Source organism: Sceloporus occidentalis, unplaced genomic scaffold (assembly GCF_023333645.1).
Source record: "Sceloporus occidentalis isolate IW3139 unplaced genomic scaffold, rSceOcc1.0.p SCAF_8, whole genome shotgun sequence".
Classification (NCBI taxonomy): Eukaryota; Metazoa; Chordata; class Lepidosauria; order Squamata; family Phrynosomatidae; genus Sceloporus; species Sceloporus occidentalis.
In genome coordinates, this window is record NW_028316988.1 from 6,003,157 (window position 1) to 6,023,404 (window position 20,248).

Here is a 20,248-nt window from a genome sequence, read left to right on the forward strand (position 1 = left end):
TCCATTAATAAAGGTTTAATGAAAGAAACGTCTCTGCTCTAAGTGTCAATGAAGGAGAGGAAAAGGGAGATTTTGGCAGAGCAAGGAGCGATGGAAAAGTTACTTGTAAGGAAGGGAACACAAATGCACACCTTTGCAGTTGTTAGTCAAAGCCAGGTTGACCAGATGTCCTAACTGCAAAGGAAGAGTTGACCAGGAGGAAAATGCTCCTCTCAGTGTTGTGATGGCTAGCAGGACAACTGAAAATGGCACATGAATCAGTGCAGGCTTTTGAGATCTTTGGAGCGCTGCAAAGTTTAGGACGTTCAAGAAAAATATAGACGTGGTACATACTGCCAACAAGCGCTTTCCCGGACTGCTTTGTGCAACATTTTGCTTGTGAAGCGCTCCGAAGATCTCAAAAGCCTGCACTGATTCATGTGCCATTTTCAGTTGTCCTACTAGCTGTCACAGCACCGAGAGGAGCATTTTGCTCCTGGCCAACTCTTCCTTTTTTGCATGGCTTGGGAGAGTAATATACATAAAAAATGCTTATAAGTGCTAGAATCTTCTTTGCACTTTTTAAAAATACATACAGACATATATGACAATACTACAGGGAAGACAGAGGCATTTCCCCAAGAGAGAGAGCTGAAAAAGAGACACTTCGGATGAGGGCAAAGGAGAGGTTTGAGTAGATGGAGGGTTGCAATGCCAGCCCCTCCAAGCCCTGGAAGATGCCAGCGGGTGTTTTGCTTGGACCAGGCTGACCAGCTGATGACAACCCTGGAAATTGCTGGGTTGACTTTGGAAGGGCGAAGAGTATCATGCGCCCACATGCTCACATGCCTTTGAAACCCAGGCTGCCCAAGGGAGAGGGAAGATTCAAACATAAGGAAGAGAGAAGAGCACAAGACCCACCAAGCCTGGCTTAAAGGTTATGGATGTTATTCTTATACAACAGTAAGGATGTCGAAACACCTGCCATGGAAGGGAATGCAATCTGGGTTGGCTGGAAGATAAACCCAGGGCTGGGCTAGTCCAACTAAAATGTCCACCATCCCCAGCCAGTTGACCAAGGATGATGGAGGCTTTAATCCAAATGGAGAGTGTTGTAGGTGCTGCAAAAAGATGGCTTGCCTAGTTATTCCGGGCAAATGTTTCGCGCCGTCTGGACTTCCAAGGATTTGGGCATATTTTATTCCATGGGAAGAGCAGGATGCACTTCATCCTAAAGCACAGCCCTCACAGAATCCCTCTTGGATCAGATCAGAGGTCTATCCAAGCTGCGCGCTGCTCTCCGGTTCAAAGCCAAACCAAACCGAAAGGTGGTATTGAAACTTGGGTAGAATTTTGTAGAACATGCGCCATGATCAGGTTTATTTTATCTATTTTAATTGATTGTATGCACAGCGCTGTGTAAATCGACAGTGCTATATAATAATAAACTATACAGCAAAGATAAAAACAGGAATTCAGCCCAGCATTTCATTCCTCCCACTTTCCTTCTTGGCTTTAAAGAGAACCAGTCAAAATCCTGCTCTGCGATTCCTCTCCATGGACTTGGTTCTTTGGTGGGAGAGATCTCTTCTAAACCCGACGCCTTGAAATGTCACTTTCTTAAACACAACCCCAGGTTCTGGGTGTAGTAGTCCAAAGACAGCTTTAATGAGTGGCGACGTCTTGGTCTCATTCACACACAGACAGCAAATTCCTCATCCGAACGTGGTTCCTATCTAGGAAGTAATCCAAGAGGCTGTAACTTTCTGGCACCACTCTCACTGTGCAAAGACTGCACCCCTTGCCTGAGTAAATTTGCTCAAGGTTCGGTTCCTTTGCCTGCATTGCCAAGTTAAGTGGTACAATGCTGTTAAGTTTAACATTTACGACTCCTTTCCCCTTGCTCCGTTGTCCTTTTGCTGTACGGAGGAACTGGAAAAGAAAGGACTTACTGCAGGGGTGGGAGTCATGCTGTTGTTGGACTGCTGCCCCCAGCATGTGCCGCCACTGACTATGCTGGCTAGGACTGCTGGGATTTGCAGTCCAACAACATCTGAAAGGCAGGATGATTCCCACACCTGACTTACTGCAGCAGAGGAGAATCTGGTCAACCCTCTCCATTTGTGGCTTTGACTTTTGCTGATCTGGTGATTCATGGATTTGATCAGTAGGTTCTCTCTAGGTCCGCTAGAGCCACTCTTCTGGAAGCCGACCATAGAGTCACACCAGAGAACCTAGAGATTCTTAGCAAACACACTTGTAGGTCCCCCAGCACAATTCAATGGTTAACTTCTGGCAGATGTGGACCATAGAATTGCATAGGAGGACTTAGAGCAGTGATGTTGAACCTTTTAGAGGCCGAGTGCCCAAACTGCAACCCAAAACCCACTTATTTATTGCAAAGTGCCATGTCACTCTGGCTTTCTAGTAACAAACTCTGGCAAACTCTCTGCTGGGACAACAGCACATGTGCCCACACAGAGGGCTCTGAGTGCCACCTCTGGCACGCGTGCCATAGGTTTGCCATCACTGACCTACAGATTCCTAGGAGATATTCTCTTAATTTGCAGTTTTCCCACTTCTGTGGGAGTCTTGTGCCCCTAACCCAAATGAATATGGAGGGGCCATTGTATATCTTCTTCTTGTCGTGTGCCTTCAAGTCATATCCAACTTATGGCAACCCTAAGGCAAACCTATCACGGGGTTTTCTGGGGCTGAGAGTGTGTGACTCACTGAAGGTCAGCCAAGTAGGTTTCTATGGCCAAGCATGGTGGCATCGAACCCTGACCTCCATAGCCCACTGCGCAAATCACTACGGCGCACTGGCTCACAGAATCTAGTTCTATCATACTGTAATTCTCTTGTTACCGCTTGTTATGGCCACATAAAGAAAAGAAATACAAAGCTGAGATGTATTAGACTGTAAACTCAGTACCATGCTGTTTTACAACCCATGGCTGGCCAACTGCACTGTTAGAAAAGCAACTGCACAATGGGTGGCATGTGCACACACTCTTCCATCGCTCAAGTCAGTCCAATTCCCCACTCATTGCTAAGGACTACACCGAAAGAACTGCCCAGATAGCAATCTTAGGATTGCATAATGGTTTGTATTTGTGAAGAGGGAAATCACAATGTGACCCTAAGGATAAAAGGAGGTAGAGCCACGTTGAAAAAACAGTTGGCTCAGGCATGGAAAATGCTACAAGATCCTAGTGATTTCAAGTTATGTTAAACATGTGCAAAACATTCCGAGCCAGGTTCCGAAACATCTTGAACATGTGCTGCTGATATAACAAAAGAATAAAACATAAAGGGCAAGTGCTATGCACATGTTTTGGAAACATCACTTGCTCCTTATGGGTGGGTTTGCACATGTGCCATAGCTCTTTCTTGGTTAACTGCATGTTTTTGTATGAATTAATTAGACACTCGGTTTAACCACTTGGTTGTAGAGCCCTGGGCTTCCAAGCCAGAGTCAGCATGGCACTGTGTCATTTACACAACCTGCTAAATCCAATCTTATACCAAACCCCATTCATGAACCTTAAAGGGTTAAGAATGCCTTTCAGTTGTAGTCATGTTAATGCCCAAAATCAAGAGTCAATGTGTTTATATTCAGACACACACACACACACACATATATATATTTACATTTCAAGTGTGGTGCAGCCATTTCTTTTTTGAAGGGAACAAGAAAAACTGGCAATGGGAAACATCTGATTTGGAGAGGAGTTGTTTGCAAACACAATTTGGTCTTTCGATGAGTATCACACCACCAACACTACACACACACACACACTCAGTCATCAATAGATACAACAAGGAGCATTAAAATGGCCTTAAGACGTTACATAGCAACGAATCCAATTCTTCAGCACTTTGCTGGACACTTCACTCTTCTCTGAAGAAGGAGACACAAAAGTGGTACTCTCTTTTCTGCCTCGGCGAGACAAAAAACATCTCCTTTTGGTGCCAGCTTAGGTCCGACAGTCAGCCATTTCTAGTTGTATCACCACAGTCAGTTTTCATGAAGTGTTTTTCTTCACTTCATCTCCCCGTTGTCATATAAATCCACAGCATCCACACTGTGTACTAAAGTCAACTGACACTAAGTTATTTCCCATGCTCAGAGTGTCTTATTTTTAACCTGCCGTTTCATTTGGCACATTGGAAACGCCAATGGAAAGTCATCGCAAACCACAGGAGGCATTCCTTGTAGGCAACAGATCGCCGCTATGGGTCAGACAAGTAGGACTCTCTCCCTCTTGAGTCTAGCCAAGTTACGCAGCCAACCTTCCCTTGCCTCCCTTTTCTTTCCAACCAAGGCATTGGCAAGTGGAGCTACTAGGGCTGTGGCTGCCCTTGCGTAGAAGCATCCAGGACTTCTGGTCTTTCTGGTATCTCCTCAGGGCTGCCATGCGATGACTCAGGCAATGCCTGGGGTTCATTTGCTTCCTCTGTGGCTGCCGGTTCGGGAGCACGGCCACCCAATTTCTGGCCTGCAAACAGAGTCTCGACGTAAGGCTTGGCCATCCTAACAGCCTCGTCGTAGGACGGCGGCATTTCTATGGCATAGAGGCTGTAGGCTGGAGGGCTCCCCATGCTCCGGTCCGCCGGATGAAAGGGCAAAGGCAGTGGGAAGCTCTGGGGATACTGCAGAGAGCTGTAGGCTGTAAGGAGACAACACAGAAAGCAGTTGTTCTGATATGTCAATGTATAACACACACTTATAGCAGGGATAAGACGACACATGGAATCTAGAACATGAAAAGTTCTCTGGGAATCTCTAGGTCAGTGATGGCGAACCTATAGCACGCGTGCAAGTGGTGGCACCCAGAGCCCTCTCTCCGTCGATCCAGCACTGAGTTTGCCAGAGTTTGTTACTAGAAAGCCAGAGGAACATGACACTTTGCAATAAATAAGTGGGTTTTGGGTTGCAGTTTGGGCACTTAGCCTCTAAAAGGTTCACCATCACTCTCTAGGTCCTCCAGCGCAATTCCATGGTCCACATCTGCCAGAGGTTGACCACTGAATCATGCTGGAGCACCTACAAATGGCTAGAGAAGGTGTTTCCCCCAGAAACAAAACATTATCTAACTTGTTTAAAACACCCGTAAAGCAATCCTGTTACCAGTAGAGTAACCAGAAAGCAAACTGGAGAGGACTTCTGTAGCTTTAATGGTTGTGTAGAAGAGGTAATTGGTTGCACCTGGTTGTATGGCAAGCAACACCTACTAAAATTTACTCTTCTTTCATTCGTTTCTGGGCAACCTACAAAGTATTACCTTTAAAGGCCTACATGGTTTGGGTCCCAGAATCATCTAGCTGTTGGGAGTTGTAGTCCCAAGCAGTAACAGTTCTGAGCTCTACTTCTGGAAGCTGGAAATTGGGACTTGCAGTATTTTGTTGATACAACTCCTACTCACAGGTGATGGTGCTGTGGGCCGTACTGTCATGGTCCATGGGGATGACGGTGAGGTCGTGCGCATGGGGAGGAAACGCCTGTACCGGGGGCCTCTTCGTACGGCAACAGAACTTGACGCAGCTGGCGCCGATGCCGCACATCAGCAACAGAAACACGGTCAGCAGGATAAGCCTGGGGAGGGGGGAATCCATTATACAAAAGTTAAAAATATAATTACAACTAGTCCTCCACATTTGCGGCTTTGACTTGCGCAGATTGGATTATTCAAAGATTTGATTCATATGTTCTCTTAGGAATCTCTAGGTCCTCCTCCAGTGCAACTTTGCCAGAGGTTGATCATAAAGTCGCGCCGGAGTACCTATAGATTGCTAGAAGAAACACTGCCCTAGGCATGCGCAGGTCCTCCAGTGCGATCCTATGGTCGCTTTCCACTGGAGGACATAAAGATTCCCAGAGAGGTGTTCTCTTACATAAAAAAGGCTTTTTTAATTGGGGTTTTGCTTCTTTCATGGGGGTCCTGAACCCCTAACCCCAGCGAATGTGGCAGGCCTACTGTAAACTGTCAATAATATTTAAAACCATTAAAAAGAACAACAAATCTAAACAATACAGCGCATGAAAGACCATTCTCCTCAAAGGCCTGCAGAAACAGAAGGGTTTCTACAATGCAACTATTAGGTGAATTTGTAGTTCGTTGATCGGACGAACCCAAAGAGTACTCAGCAATGTCTCCTCTTCATCTTGGAGAGAAGTGACCACTGGAGTGCCACAGAGATATGTGCTATTCAACATCTTTATCAATGACTTGGAGGAAGGAATAGAAGAAGGCATGCTTATCAAATCTGCCGATGACACAAAATTAGGAGTAGCAGCTAATACCCCAGAAGAGAGGATCGAAATTCAAAAATGAGCTCAATAGGTTAGAAAGCTGGGTCAGAACTGACAAAATGAATTTCGACAATGTAAAGTGATGGCCTCTCCTGGGGCTAAAATGGCCTGGCAAAAATGCATCTCCAACCTAGAAGGCATTAAACACATTTTAAACTTTTTAGCAGGGGAGATTTTGTCGGCTGGGCTAATATACCCTCCTGTCTTTCATAATTGCCCTCTTCAGTATACAGCGTGATATGGGGATATGTGATATGGTGGTATGCCCCACAATATTACTCCACCATCCCATCATCCCCAGCCAGAAGAGGCAAGACAGCGGGAATCCATCAACATCTGTAGGGCTAAATGTTGCCTATTAAGAAAAGCCATATGTGGTTAAGAAAAAAAACCGTTGTCAATCCCAAACAAAGCCCCCTGCGCCTAATCCAACAATAATGTCTTTGGTACTAGAAGATGAAATTGTGTGTCACTCGATGGCTTTTGCAGTCCAGAGACTGATGCAAGCGCATGGCAAACTACTGGCCAAGGGATCTTGCGCTGACACTGCAGGTCTTACTCACATCCTCAGCTGCTCAAGGGCCTTTTGCAACGAGACATTCCACCAAAGGGAGGGAAGGGAGAAGGAAAGGGAGTTATTTCCTTATCCCCAACTATGTTAAACATCTCTCAGAAAGAAAAAGCAAGATTGCCATCCGCCCTTGCAAAAAGGACATTTGCAAGATGCCCTCGTCTTATTCACCGTCACGCGGCAAACCCACCCAAATGTTCCAGGCGAGGCACATTATTACGTTTACATGAATGGAAGTTGAGCGGCCGTGACACAACCCACTGAGACAGGACTGACTCTGCAGACTCAGACATTGGGGGTTTTTCTTAGTGCAACAATGTGCATCATCTCACTCACACATTCTGGGTTTGTTATGCACACTATGGAATCTCATCGATGCACATCTCTGCAGTTTGGTTGCTCACACATGCAAGCTCAGACATGCATTCGGAACAAGTTCAAGGCACACAGCGTTTTATCCTGGGTTTATCTGGGTTCATTCGCATCGGTTATTCGCACTACCGACGATGTGGATCTTTTACAAAAAACTTGGGGGGGAACCCAATATTGATTATTCCAGATTTTTGGAAGAAGACCCCCAAAAAATGTAACCAGGTGCATCCAGGATGCATGCGAACACCTGCAAATTTGATAAGCATGCCTTCTATTCTTTCCTCCAAGTCACTGATAAAGATGTCGATTCAACCTGGGTTAATCCTGGATTATTTTCACAGTGCTAACAACCCCTTAGAGAGACACGCACTTGTCTGATTGTCATTTTGCTACTAGGATCTTAACCAGCCATGACCAAAAAGTAAACAGAAACTCAGAACCCTTTCTCCCATGTGAAAACGGAAGCATGAAATGACACACACTTACTCTGGTATCTACTATCGTAGTAGAACTAGGTGGAGGTTGGTCAGCTGCGGGAAGAGCTGTTGTCACGGTACGGTTCACAGCGTCGCCAAAACCGTATTAAGACAACACTAATAAAAAGCATTCAAAACAAGACTATTGTTGACTTACCAGACGTACCACAAACTTGTCCAGCTGGTTCCCGATTGAGCGCACCTAAAGACAAAGGCAAAGAAAGAGGAAACGGATAGTCAAGAATGTCATTTTGTTTTATTCTTTGGCTCATACACATCCTCTTTGATATTCATATATATATATATATATATATATATATATATATATATATATATAAAATACATATACATGCATACATATATTTTTAAGTTAAAATACATATACATGCATGCATACATATATTTTTATCATGTTAAAATTCATAAATATCTATGTATGTATGCATATATATATATATATATAGACACACACACAGACAACACAAATTACAGTACAAATAATACAAATATGTCAAATACAAACACAAAAACCAATATCCTATCTAACTTCTTCCTATTTTAAACAGATGCCTCTTGGAAATGATTCCTTCCCAGTTAGGTCAATTTTATATAAATCATAGTTTCACCTTTCTCTTTCCGAGGGACATTTCTTTGAGGACTATTATATATTTATCGTCGTCTTGTTTTTAACGTAAATATATATATATACAGTTTTACATATATCCGTTATCTTAAAGATAAATTTCGTGTATATTGATCTCATTAAATCGCTATCCACTTTAGTATAAATGCATTCTTAATCTAACGGAATGATCTTATATATATTTCTGTGCTCTAATTGATTATTTTGAGTCTTTATAATCCTTGATATAATATAATCCGAAAGAAGCCTTTTTTTTGACCTGTCTGTCCAGGCCCATATGTAGCAAAAAGAATTCTGGACTTGTTGGTATTTTAACTTGCAATAATAATAATAATAATAATAATAATAAAATTTTATTTCTATATCGCTATTCCAGTGATCACAATATTGGATATTGCTACAACAACCAGGCAAGGTAGGACAGTGCAAATCTCTCTCTATTGCAGGTGAGGAACAAGAAAAGGCTGGTGAGGTTGAGATCTCAATAAGGAACTTTCCCTTAAATTATCACCACCAAACATCCTTTTTTCACTTACTCTTGGCCTGTGCAGTGACTCTCAGCAAAGGAAGGCACTACCTGGAGGAAATTAAGAAAGGAGTATTTTATTGCATGGAAAAGGGAGAGGAGAGGCAAGTACCTAGAGGAGTGTTTCTCCAGGTGATAGAAGGGGCCATCCAAAACATCTGGAGGGTGCCAGATTGGAAAGCGCCAGTCCAGAATTATAACCATGGTATTAATTGTGGCATCGTGGCGGGAGAGATGAACGCTGGAGATCAAGGTTCGGGTCTCCGCTCAGCCATGGAAACCCACTGGGTGACCTTGGTCAAGTCACACTCTCTCAGCCTCAGAGGATGGCAATGGCAAACCTCCTCTGAACAAATCTTGCCAAGAAAACCCCAGGATAGGCTTGCCTTAGGGTCACAATAAGTCACTCAACAACAGCAACACAACAACGGCAACAGCTTGATCATATAGGAGAGTTGAGGTTGGTAATGCCAGAGGAGGTTGAGTGGTGCAGTGGTTGGAGCGTTGGAGTCCTTCTGCAACAATCTGGTTTGACACCCCTTGAACCGCCCTGGCTCCATGCTATGGAAAGCCACAGCGAATTGCCATTCCCAGAATGCCATAGTATGGAGCCAGGGCAGTGAAAGCGGTATCAAACCGGATCATTTTTGCAATGCAGATCAATCCCAAGAGGACTGTTCCCCCCCCCCCTTTAAACTTAATTTTTATAGATTTCATAAAGATAAAACAATAGCATTTTAACATCAACATTTATATGTCTGGATTCATCCAAGAGGTTGAATAACAATCTCAGGACACCAAATAAAAATAAGAACAACTTAAGTCACTTCCAAATTATGTAGATATGACATGTTTTATCAATGGAATCAATAAAGAAATATTAACACCAAAAGGAAAAAGAAAAGCATTCCAAAGCATGGGAGTTCAAGTGGTGTCAAGCCGGATTATTTCCGCCCCGTTTGGAACGAACCGGGATTTTATCCATCTGAGGAGTTATCACACGACGAAGGAGATCGGACGCTTATCCCGTGAATATCCCGGAAATATGGCACAATTCCGCGCATCGATTTCACACGCCGCCGCACCACGCCCGCCATTAAAGTGGTCACAAAGAAGCATTAAAGTGCATCTTTTTAATCCCAGGATTTCAGCGACAATGCATTTCCGATATCGCTTTAGTTGCACGGTCGCGTGCGACAACCATGCGCGCAACGACTCGCCATTTCTGCTTTATTTGCTGGATGCTTTCAATGCGCTTTGATCAATGGAGAAATCAGACCCGGTATGAGACTTATATTTGATCACATCCTTTTATCAAACTACTGTAGTCTTGATTTTTATCAATGCATATAATCCGATCATCACCTATTTTATTCATGCGCTCCCCTCCAATTGGGAACAAATGGGGCTCTTTCCATCCATCTTCCTCCCTCCTCCTTTGTTTGGAAAGCAATCCTTAAACCAAGGGGAGGAAAAGACAGTGTGGAGTAGTGGTTGCAGCCATGGGGAGACCACGGTTCAAATCCCATGCAAAGCCACTGGAAAGGTCACACTCTCTCAGCCTCATGGTAATGCCAGTGGTTCAACCCCCCTCTGAACAGATCTTGCCATGAAAACTCCCCAAAGGGCTGGAAGGCACACAATAGCCCCCAATACACAAAGGCATCCCAATACCTGTACTTACCAGGGAGAAGAAGGTGAGGATGGAGATGGTCCAGGAGCAGCAGCAGCTGCCTCGCATCGCCATGGAAAGAAAGGCAGCCTCCTTTGTCTTCCCAGCCTCCGATCTCAGAAGCAGGCAAAGGAGGGAGTGGAGCCACAGAAAGTCAATGGGGTTTTCTAGTGCACCTATGCCCCTCCCCTTTGGCCACGCCCCCTCCACGCCCACTAATTGGGATTTCCCCTCCACAACAGTGACGTCATTCAGGGAGTGCAGGGGATGGGGGCTGCACCAGGGGATGCCCTGATTGGGGGGCTCCCCCAGAGACCTGCATCTGGCTGTGCACAGAATCATAGAGTTGGAAGAGACCCCAAGAAGGGCCCTGATCCAGCCCAACCCCTTTATTCTGCCATGCAGGAACTCTCCATCAAAGCATCCCCATTGACAGATGGCCATCCAGCCTCTGTTTAAAGACCTCCAGGGAAGGAGACTCCATTACACTCTGAGAGAGTGTGTTCCACTGTTGAACAGCCCTTACTCTCAGGAAGTTCCTCACCTGGGTCCCCTTACACTCATAGGATCCAAAGGGCCATCCAGTCCAACCCCATTCTGCCATGCAAGGACTCACAATCACAGCACACACACACACACACACACACACACAGAATCATAGAGTTGGAAGAGACCACAAGGGCCATCCAGTCCAACCCCCCCATGCAGGAAATCCCAATCAAAGCATCCCCATTGACAGATGGCCATCCAGCCTCTGTTTAAAGACCTCTAAGGAAGGAGACTCCATTACACTCTGAGGAAGGAGTGTGTTCCACTGTTGAACAGCCCTTTCAGGAAGTTCCTCCTAATGTTGAGGTGGAATCTCTTTTCCTGTAGTTTGCATCCATTGCTCCATTGGGTCCTATTCTCTGGAGCAGCAGAAAACAAGCTTGCTCCCTCCTCACTATGACATCCCTTCAAATATTTAAACTGTGCATTTACCTGGGTCCCCTTACACTCATAGAATCCAATGGTCATCCAGTCCAACCCCATTCTGCCATGCAGGGGACTCACAAACAAACACACACACACACACACACCCCTTGACAGATGACCATCTGCTTAAAGACTTCAATATAAGTACAGTCAACCCTCCATATCCATGGATTTTTTTTAAATCCACAGACTCCAAATAATAATAATAATAATAATAATAATAGAGTTTATTTATATTTCCCGCCTCTCCAAAGATTGAGGCGGGATTACAACCAAAACAATAGCAAACCTTTTTTAATACTGTATATTTAAAACATATAATGTACAAACACACACACACAAAACAACCATACAAACCCTGTCAAAACTTCCTAAGCTGCACAAAGGATTTCCCCAAGCCCCTATTTTCCAACCACAAAGTCAGTTTCCAGCAAAGGTCAGCGAATTTACATGATTTTGAATTGTGTTCAAACTGACTTCCCATTGCCCCAAAATAGCTTGCCATTGCCCGAAATTGTGTGTGATCCCCTCTCACGCGATAACGTGAAACCCCACGACTGCGTTCGGACTGACATCCCATTGCCCGAAATTGTGTATGGTAATCTATCACGCAATAACGCTAAACCCCATGATTGCGTTCGGATTGCCATTGGATTATATATACTTCCAATTTCCCTTGTCTGATAAACTCCACAGGCAGTACATTTATTTCCACTTTAATGACCACCTTTCTTAACTGTTGATCTGAGACAAGTCGGTGACTCCTCTTCCCAAACACAGCAATGTCCTAATCTGAAAAGAACCAGCTCAGGCTTACCTTTAGATTAGGGACCAGCATGACGGTTGTTGATCTTGGACTGATCATTTTTTCCCATGAGATCATCCGTTCCGGTTGCCTAAAGGTGTATTTTCAGCGCCAGAGCCACACACCCTTCCCTTCCCTCTTCGGCACCAAGATCGCTGGCAGATGACGGCACTGAGCCCAAGGCAGCAATTGGGAACCTGACAAACCAAGCAGCAGCCGCAGCAGAAGTGGACAGGGCTGGAATTATTTACAGGTCCTTAATCTCTTGAGTCACAACCAAAAGCAAAATGACTGGAGAGAGCCAGCAGGCTGCAGGCAGATAGCAAGTGGCCAAAAAGAAGGCCAACGTCAGTTAACTTTGGAGATTTTCACACGAGGAAAAGCGACCGGAGCATGGCCAGGATGCTCCCATTCTAACATGCAAGATTTTCCGACTTTAGTCACTTGTGGGTTTTTCAGGCTATGTGGCCATGTTCTAGAAGAGTTTATTCCTGACGTTTCGCCGGTGTCTGTGTCCAATTCTGGGCACCACAGTTCAAAAAGGATGTTGAAAAACTGGAGCGTGTCCAAAGGAGGGGGACTAAAATGGTGAAGGGTCTGGAAAACATGCCCTATGAGGAGCATCTTAGGGAGCAGGGGATGTTTAGCCTGGAGAAGAGAAGGTTAAGAGGTGATACAATAGCCTTGTTTAAATATATTGAAGGGATGTCATATTGAGGAGGAAGCAAGCTTGTTTTCTGCTGCTCCAGAGAATAGGACCCAATGGAGCAATGGATGCAAGCTACAGGAAAAGAGATTCCACCTCAACATTAGGAGGAACTTCCTGAGAGTAAGGGCTGTTTGTCAGTGGAACAAACTCCTTCCTCGGAGTATAGTGGAGTCTCCTTCCTTGGAGGTCTTTAAACAGAAGCTGGATGACCATCTGTCAATGGGGATGCTTTGACTGAGAGTTCCTGCATGGCAGAATGGGGTTGGACTGGATGACCCTTGGTGTATCTTCCAACTCTATATAATAATAATAATAATAATAATAATAATAATAATACCTTGATAGGTTTGCATTAGGGTTGCCCTAAGTCGGAAATGATTTGAAGTCACAACAGCAAGAACAACAACAAATGCTATATAGATTGATACGCCAGAACTTTCTGCATTGAATGCAGGTAAAATGCAGTCAGTTGATGCAACAGTGCACCTGACTTTTAGCCATTTCATCAATCTGGGTGGCTCTGTAAGCATATCTATGTGAGGATGTGTGTGGCCATGCATGGGCATGCAATGGCATTGGGAGAAACCTTGTAATGAAGATTGTAGAGTGAGAAGAGCTTTAAAGGCAGGTCTTCTGGCTCCCCGTCCGCAGCTGATTCCCAGCCTCCAGCTGGACAGGGCAGAGGTCAGGCTGCAGGCAATGTTAGGAATGGTCAGCGTGGCTCTCCAAGGAGGTTGTTTCTCAAACAAAGCGATTGCCCAACCACAGAAAAGATCCTATGTTCAGATGAGAAAAGATTCCTGTCCAAGAAGGTGCTCTGATGATAGGGATCTTTTTTCCATTCACTTACTGGGGCATAGAGCTCTAGCCTGGTAGGAATTTATGAAAGACAAATATTTGAAACATGTAGGAAAAGAAGAACCTCTTCCTCAAAGCAGTGTAGAAGCATAGACTCACACAATCTTAGGGGCTGCAAGGGTCATCCTTCCTTGGAGCAATACACAACTAAGGCACCCCTGAAAGAGGCCCATTCAACTTGTCATTAAAGGTTTCCAGAGATGGAAAGTCCACCATCCTCCAAGTGAATGTTCCACTGTCAAACCGCTCTTAAGTTATATATATATCTTCTCTGTCAAGAAAATACAGACGAGATGTTAGCAAAGAATTATAGACCAATCTCGCTATTAAATAATGACGATAAGATATTGATTACCATTGTGGCAATTGAGAAGGCATATGCCAGAATATCCACGAGGATCGGAGTGTTAATGTGCCAAAAAACACATGTAAGAACCGTTATCAATATCATTGAATTTTGATATATCATAATGATAAAAGGCGGAAAGAGAAATCTCCTGGCCTGCCATTACCAAAGCCAGTGATTAATTTTAGGTGGAAAATTAAGTTAATATAGGCCACATTAGTAATAAGGGTCAGTGTTGTGCCTGAATATCAGGAGAAGAGACCCGGAGGCTCATCTGCACTTCCATATTGTATCTATCTATATGGATACTGAACCAAGCTTTATACTATCAGAAGGGAATATAAGCCATCCAGAAATATAAGCCTACTACTCTGGGACAGCTGTTTCACCCAAGTTTTAGGCTTATTTTGCCATGTTTATAGTTACAGATCATCCATGCTATGATTTTAGTTTTTGCATCGAGGTTTAACGGGAGGAGATACCATAAAGTTCCATAAGAGTCAAAAAGACCGAACAAGTGACCTCTCATCTTGATCAGGACCAGCCCTGCAGGGTTTTTTCCATTGTGATTTTGAGATAGATAGGAGTGCCTAGGGCTCTCATAGAGACATATAAACCTCTCACTCAGACAGAACTCAGCTGCCTTGAACTGGATACACCATTTTTCAATCACCCCTTTCTTTTCCTTTCCTTTCCTTTCCTTTCCTTTCCTGAGATTCTTATTGGCTGTGAACCATCGGCTGCAACATCTACTGTATTTTCAATATAGTTTATGCTATAGTAGTAACCGTGTGTCAGCGTTCGGCACCCAATGAATTCTTGGAAAGGTCTGCAACTGCACCCAGTTTTGGCACAGATTAAACCCTTAATCAGTTAGTTAGCCATTGAGTCAATTGATCAAGAATGATAGACTTGCTGGATTCACTTCTAAACACAGTGTCTGCTATTTCTTCAGATGTAAGATTGTGGACTATCCCTGAAGCTGTTTCAAGTAAGATAGAGCCTGTACAGACAGGCCAAAATAAAGCTGCTTCGGGTCACTTTGGAGGTACGCTGTTTAAATGATGCATGCGTCCTAAGAGTCCGGAAGCCATGCCAAAGCCACACTCATACGATGTTGCACTTATCCCCTCATTATCCCGTCCAGAAAGTGCCATTGACTGCAACCATGCGAAAGACTTTCAAATGACATTGCGCAGATCTCGTCATTCTCCCATCATTGAAGTGGCAATGCCCGGCATTTTGCATGAATGGGGGGAGTTCACATTAATGCAATGGCGCTTCAATGACGGGGCAATAGCATCTACTGGGATAGATATCAGTATCAGCATCTCTTTTCTTTGCCTGGTCCAATACAGCAGAACCACTCTTCCACAGATATAAGTATTTTAAATTTCCTGTTTTCCACCACAGGGAAAAATAATATTTATTGCATTTTAAGTCAGCGAGGTAAAATACAGGTTATTTACAGATGTCCCTATTTTCTCATCACTTTATGGCAAACATTGGGTATGCACCATTGACCCTGACTAAAATTTGCAATGCACTACTGGGTTACTTAGAATAAGGTAGGCTTGGGTTTCTAAACATTTGTCATTCTGAAACGTGTCAAAACCTATTTTAAAAATGTAGATCCCCACAGCTGCATTAGTTAACAAAGAATAAAAAAGTCCGTCCCACATCGCATGTAGTTTGCCATTAAAGTCAAGGGTTAAAGACTCTCAGGTGCCATCTGCCTTGAAACCTGAAATGGGTCTTAGCCTGAGTAACCTTCCTTGCTGCAGTACTTTTAAATCAAAGATGCTAAAGATCTCCCCACTTTCAGTTGTTTCGGGAAAAGTCATTGTGACATCTATATATATGTGATCTGTCCAAAAGCTGTTTGGTTGTTGTTTCTTGATTTTGGCAAACCATTCCATAGCCCTGGCTTCAATTCCAGATGTTTTCAGAGAGTGATGGCAATGAATCTTCCTCCATGTTTCTTGCTATGTAGTTTCAGCTCGGTGGGAGCTCTTGGGTCACAATCCTACCCATGAAGTAGACGCTGTAGATTTCCTTAACGTCGCCTTTCACGGTCAATATGGCTGATCCTGTCACAGGCTGATTGGGCTGCAGGGACAAAAAGGAAGAGATTGAAAGGCATTTTCATGTGAAACTGAAAGCAAAGATGGTTTTCTTTTTAGTTTTGATCTCATTGGTTATAAAGAAAATCATAAAGGTGCTTCTCGCGATCAACAACGAAGTCCCGCGACAAAATAAAATTGGCATCAGTACTGAATGTAACACTGCTTTGAGTGTGTCCAGTTGAGAAATTAATGTCTTCTGTTGGACAAGGTAAACCCTGGATTCAGAATTTCAGGCAAATAGGTATTTCCCCAACTCGTGGCAATGTAACTTACACACAACGCAACAGTGATAAAATGAACTCTGCAACATACATCTGAGCCAGCAGGTGGAACCCACAGAACGCTGATCGACTTGGTCTGTCCTCGCTCCACGGTTCCTTTCACAGGGTCGACGGTGAATCCTTTCAGCTGAAGGAGTGGTAAGCTTTCCCAGGCGAACTCTACGTTCTGGAGAAATGAAAAGTTTGTAAAGCTTCCCGGCTTTGCAAATTGGCCGGCCGAACTCAGATTCTGGCCAGATGTTACTCAGGATGCACCTGTCCGGCGGCGTCGGCAGGAAAAACACGTGCGATAAAATCCGGATGTATCCCAAATTCAAATTGAATTTGGCATCAGTAAGTTGTTTTTTATAAACTATGTGGTAATCTCCCCAGTTTCTACTCTTCCTACTGAAAGTAAGCTTTCAGAGTAGAATCATAGAATCCTAGAGTTGGAAGAGACCGCAAGGGCCATCCAGTCCAACCCCATTCTGCCATGCAGGAACTCTCAATCAAGGCATACCCAACAGATGGCCATTCAGCCTCTGCTTAAAGACCTCCAAGGAAGGAGATTCTGTGATGGCAGCACAATTCCAGGTTTTCTTGGATTAATCTGAATCTGGTCCCAGTCTCCGTTCATGCCTATTTCTGAGATATGAACAGGTTTGGACATTTACGCTGGCAAACTGGATGGGGGGAAGTGCATCCATGTTCATTCTGTTGGATCTCTTACCGCCATATAGAAAGTCAAGGTGGCTGGGGGACAAAGCGCTGGATGGGAGAATCTCTGCTCCTGGAAAAGCATTTTCTATTTTCTGGCTCAAAATGTTTGTGTGTGTGTGTGTGTGTGTGTGTGGCATCTGGGAGGGCCAAGGTGGTCCCAGCGGGTGCAGAAATCCCCCACAGGTCACCCAACAGACCTCTGAAAAGGTGGCTAGTGGGCCCAAACAGACAGGCCAAAATAAAGCTGCTTCGGATCACTTTGGAGGTATGCTGTTTAAATGACACACGCATCTTAAGAGGCCAGAAGCTGCACCTAAGCTGCGCTCCAGTCTTTAGGGCCGGAGCGTGGTTTTGGCATGGCTTCCGGCCTCTTGGGACGCATGCAGCATTTAAACATCATACCTCCAAAGTGACCCAAAGCAGCTTTATTTTGGCCTGTCTGTTTGGGCCCTAGTATCTCCATCCACATGCTTCTCTTTCCTAGTTTGTGCCTGACCCAAAGGGTGCTTCTATTTCATGTACAGAAACAAAACAGATTAGTAGTTGAAATTTATTTTCACGTCATCTGCTATACCTGATGGCAGTAGGCTACTCTGGAGGTGCAGAACAACCTGTGTGTATCTCCCAAGAGGTAGGAGTGGTTGAAAAGTGGTAGCTGCTCCTCTCAGCATCTGTCCCCTAGTCCCACTCTACCTAACAATAGGGACGGCTACTGTCCCAGATTACAACTGCTCAGCTTTATGAATGTGGCACTCTCAACCCAGCCAACAACTGATTCTTCACAAGCTGGACCAAACAGACAAAAAGGTCTGTAAGTGTAGAACATGCTTCAAAGAGAACATCCAGGGCCAGCCAGCCGTGTTGGCCATATAGCAAATCCAATAACATCAAAAAATCCACCAAACAGTGATACCTTTATTGGCCAACAATATACATGTTGCAAGCTTTCGAAGCTCCACTGCTTCTTTACACACATCCGCTCTTTCAGTTACTGTACCTTTTTGGAAGCAAACTGGGTGGTTCGGATTGCCCCAACTTTCAGCTCCCTGACGGCTGGGATGACAAACGTCTCCGACTGAACAGATGCCAGGCTGACCAGGATAGAATTTGTGGCTTTGTCACTTTCTGTGGGAAACAAATTTTAACTGTTAGGTAGGTAGGAAAAAAAAATAGCTGAGATCCACATAGACATCACAACTATTGTTGCTGGAGAACTAACCTGGACCAACAATACAATCCAGATATCAAGTATGTAGAGAGATCTTGTGGCACCTTTGAGACTCATTGAAAGAAAGAAGTTGGCAGCATGAGCTTTCCTAGACTTCAGTCTATTTCCTCAGATGCATTTCGAAGTCTACAAAAGCTGATGTTGCCAACTTCTTTCTTTCAGTGAGTCTCAAAGGTGCTCCAAGATCTCTCTACATACCAATTCTACAGACTAACACGGCTATATCTTTGAATCCAGATCAAGAATACTCAGCTTCAGCAAGAAAGATATCAGGCCAATATGTTTGCATTGGTTCTGCTGGTTCACACATTCACATATTCCTGGCTCAACACTGAAACCATCAAATTTCACTGGCTCTGGCCAACACTATTTTATCCATTGTTATTTTACATCTGGCTTTAGTTAATGGACATCTGGGTTCTACAAACAAACAAGTGCTAGATGGATCCCATAAACATGAGCTCTGCCCTTGAAAGACATCTCTGTGCGGCTGTTTTGTCTGATGAAAGCTATGTAAGTTCTTTGGCCTTAATTCACAGAATGACCACTCTTTGCTTTTAAATGGTACCTCCAGGTGCGGCTTTTTACCACACAACCACACCACACTTCACATGTACCTCTGATGGGGGGTGTGTGTGTATGTGTGTGTGTGAAGTCTGTGCTTTGCCATGGCCATCTCTGTTATTTTTCTCACCAGACAGTATCAGGAAGGAGGAAGATGGAGTAGATGCGTTGCACCTTTTGAGCGTTTAGCAGTAAGCACTCTTCATCTGGAAACACCTCAAAGTGCAAAACACAACAGATTTAGCACTGTGTTACCTGCTTTGGCAGTTTCTTCTGCCACAGATGTTGTCACAGCCAGCGACTCTATTGGCACATCCAACGGTTCACCTCCTTCCACATACATGATATGGTTCCTGGCTGCCCCTTTCAGCTGGATCACACGGATGACTTCCTGAAAGGAGTGCAACACAGCATCCTATCTATACTGAATAACTGCAATTGCTCATTGTATTTTAAGGAGTAATATAATCTAAAGGCACCAGATCCTATTGGAAGTTAAGCAGGGTTGGCCCTCATTAATACTTGGATGGGAGCCCGCAAATGAATATCAGGTGCTGTAGGCTATTTTTCAGAGGAAGGAACTGGCAAAACCACCGCTGAGTATTCCTTGCTTAAGAAAACCGTATCAAATTCATGGAGTTGCAATATGTGAACAGGTGATAGGCAACATACAGATAGGTCTCCCTCCTTGGAGGGCTTTAAACAGAGGTTGGAGGGCCTTGTCTCAGGGGTGCTTTGATTGAGATTTCCTGCATGGCAGAAAGGGGTTGGATTGGATGGCCCTTGGGGTCTCTTCCAACTCTATGGCCTGTTACATACTACCAAAATAAAGCTGCTTTGGGTCTCTTTGGAGGTATGCTGTTTAAATGATGCATGGGTCCTAAGAGTCCGGAGGTCGCATCAAAGCCACACTCCATTCCTAAGCACTGGAGTGCAGCTTTGGTGGAGCTTTCGGATCCTTAGGACCCATGCATCATTTAAACAGCATGCCTCCAAAGAGACCCGAAGCGGCTTTATTTTGGCAGTCTGTAACAGGCCTATGATTCTATGATTCTAGGTTGACAGGTGACATGCACATTTATTGTTGTTGTTGTGTGCCTTC

At 44.3% G+C, this 20,248-nt stretch overlaps 2 protein-coding genes across 4 annotated transcripts in view; both read right to left on the bottom strand.

Moving 5' to 3' along the window:
* Nucleotides 1-1,397: 1,397 nt before the first annotated feature.
* On the bottom strand, nucleotides 1,398-9,087 carry TMEM52 (transmembrane protein 52). Its single transcript, XM_089536801.1, has 4 exons — nucleotides 8,894-9,087; nucleotides 7,872-7,916; nucleotides 5,409-5,578; nucleotides 1,398-4,652 (listed from the first exon to the last, which is right to left on the bottom strand). Exons 1-4 carry the CDS (start codon nucleotides 9,085-9,087, stop codon nucleotides 4,327-4,329), a joined length of 735 nt encoding a protein of 244 aa, XP_089392927.1. The 3' UTR covers nucleotides 1,398-4,326.
* A 6,564-nt stretch (nucleotides 9,088-15,651) lies between these two features.
* Nucleotides 15,652-20,248, bottom strand: part of CFAP74 (cilia and flagella associated protein 74) — a 56,648-nt gene continuing 52,051 nt past the window's right edge. For 2 of the 3 annotated variants that reach the window (XM_089534347.1, XM_089534348.1), the window contains exons 36-39: nucleotides 19,402-19,537; nucleotides 18,352-18,479; nucleotides 16,648-16,821; nucleotides 15,652-16,357 (exon numbers count right to left, since the gene is read on the bottom strand). In XM_089534347.1, the coding sequence (XP_089390473.1) occupies nucleotides 16,244-16,357; nucleotides 16,648-16,821; nucleotides 18,352-18,479; nucleotides 19,402-19,537 (552 nt within the window). In that variant the 3' untranslated portion in view covers nucleotides 15,652-16,243. The remainder of the gene's footprint in view (nucleotides 16,358-16,647; nucleotides 16,822-18,351; nucleotides 18,480-19,401; nucleotides 19,538-20,248) is intronic. The other variant, XM_089534349.1, reaches the window with a different exon arrangement.

What these genes read in the sequence shown, in the direction of transcription:
- TMEM52 (XM_089536801.1), bottom strand. Translation starts at nt 9,087, where the DNA reads ATGGTTATAATTCTGGACTGGCGCTTTCCAATCTGGCACCCTCCAGAT. An exon ending in AGTCACTGCACAGGCCAAGA is followed by an intron (nt 7,917 to 8,893) that starts GTAAGTGAAAAA and finishes CTTTGTCTTTAG; the next exon opens with GTGCGCTCAATCGGGAACCA. An exon ending in GGCCCACAGCACCATCACCT is followed by an intron (nt 4,653 to 5,408) that starts GTGAGTAGGAGT and finishes GTCTCCTTACAG; the next exon opens with CCTACAGCTCTCTGCAGTAT.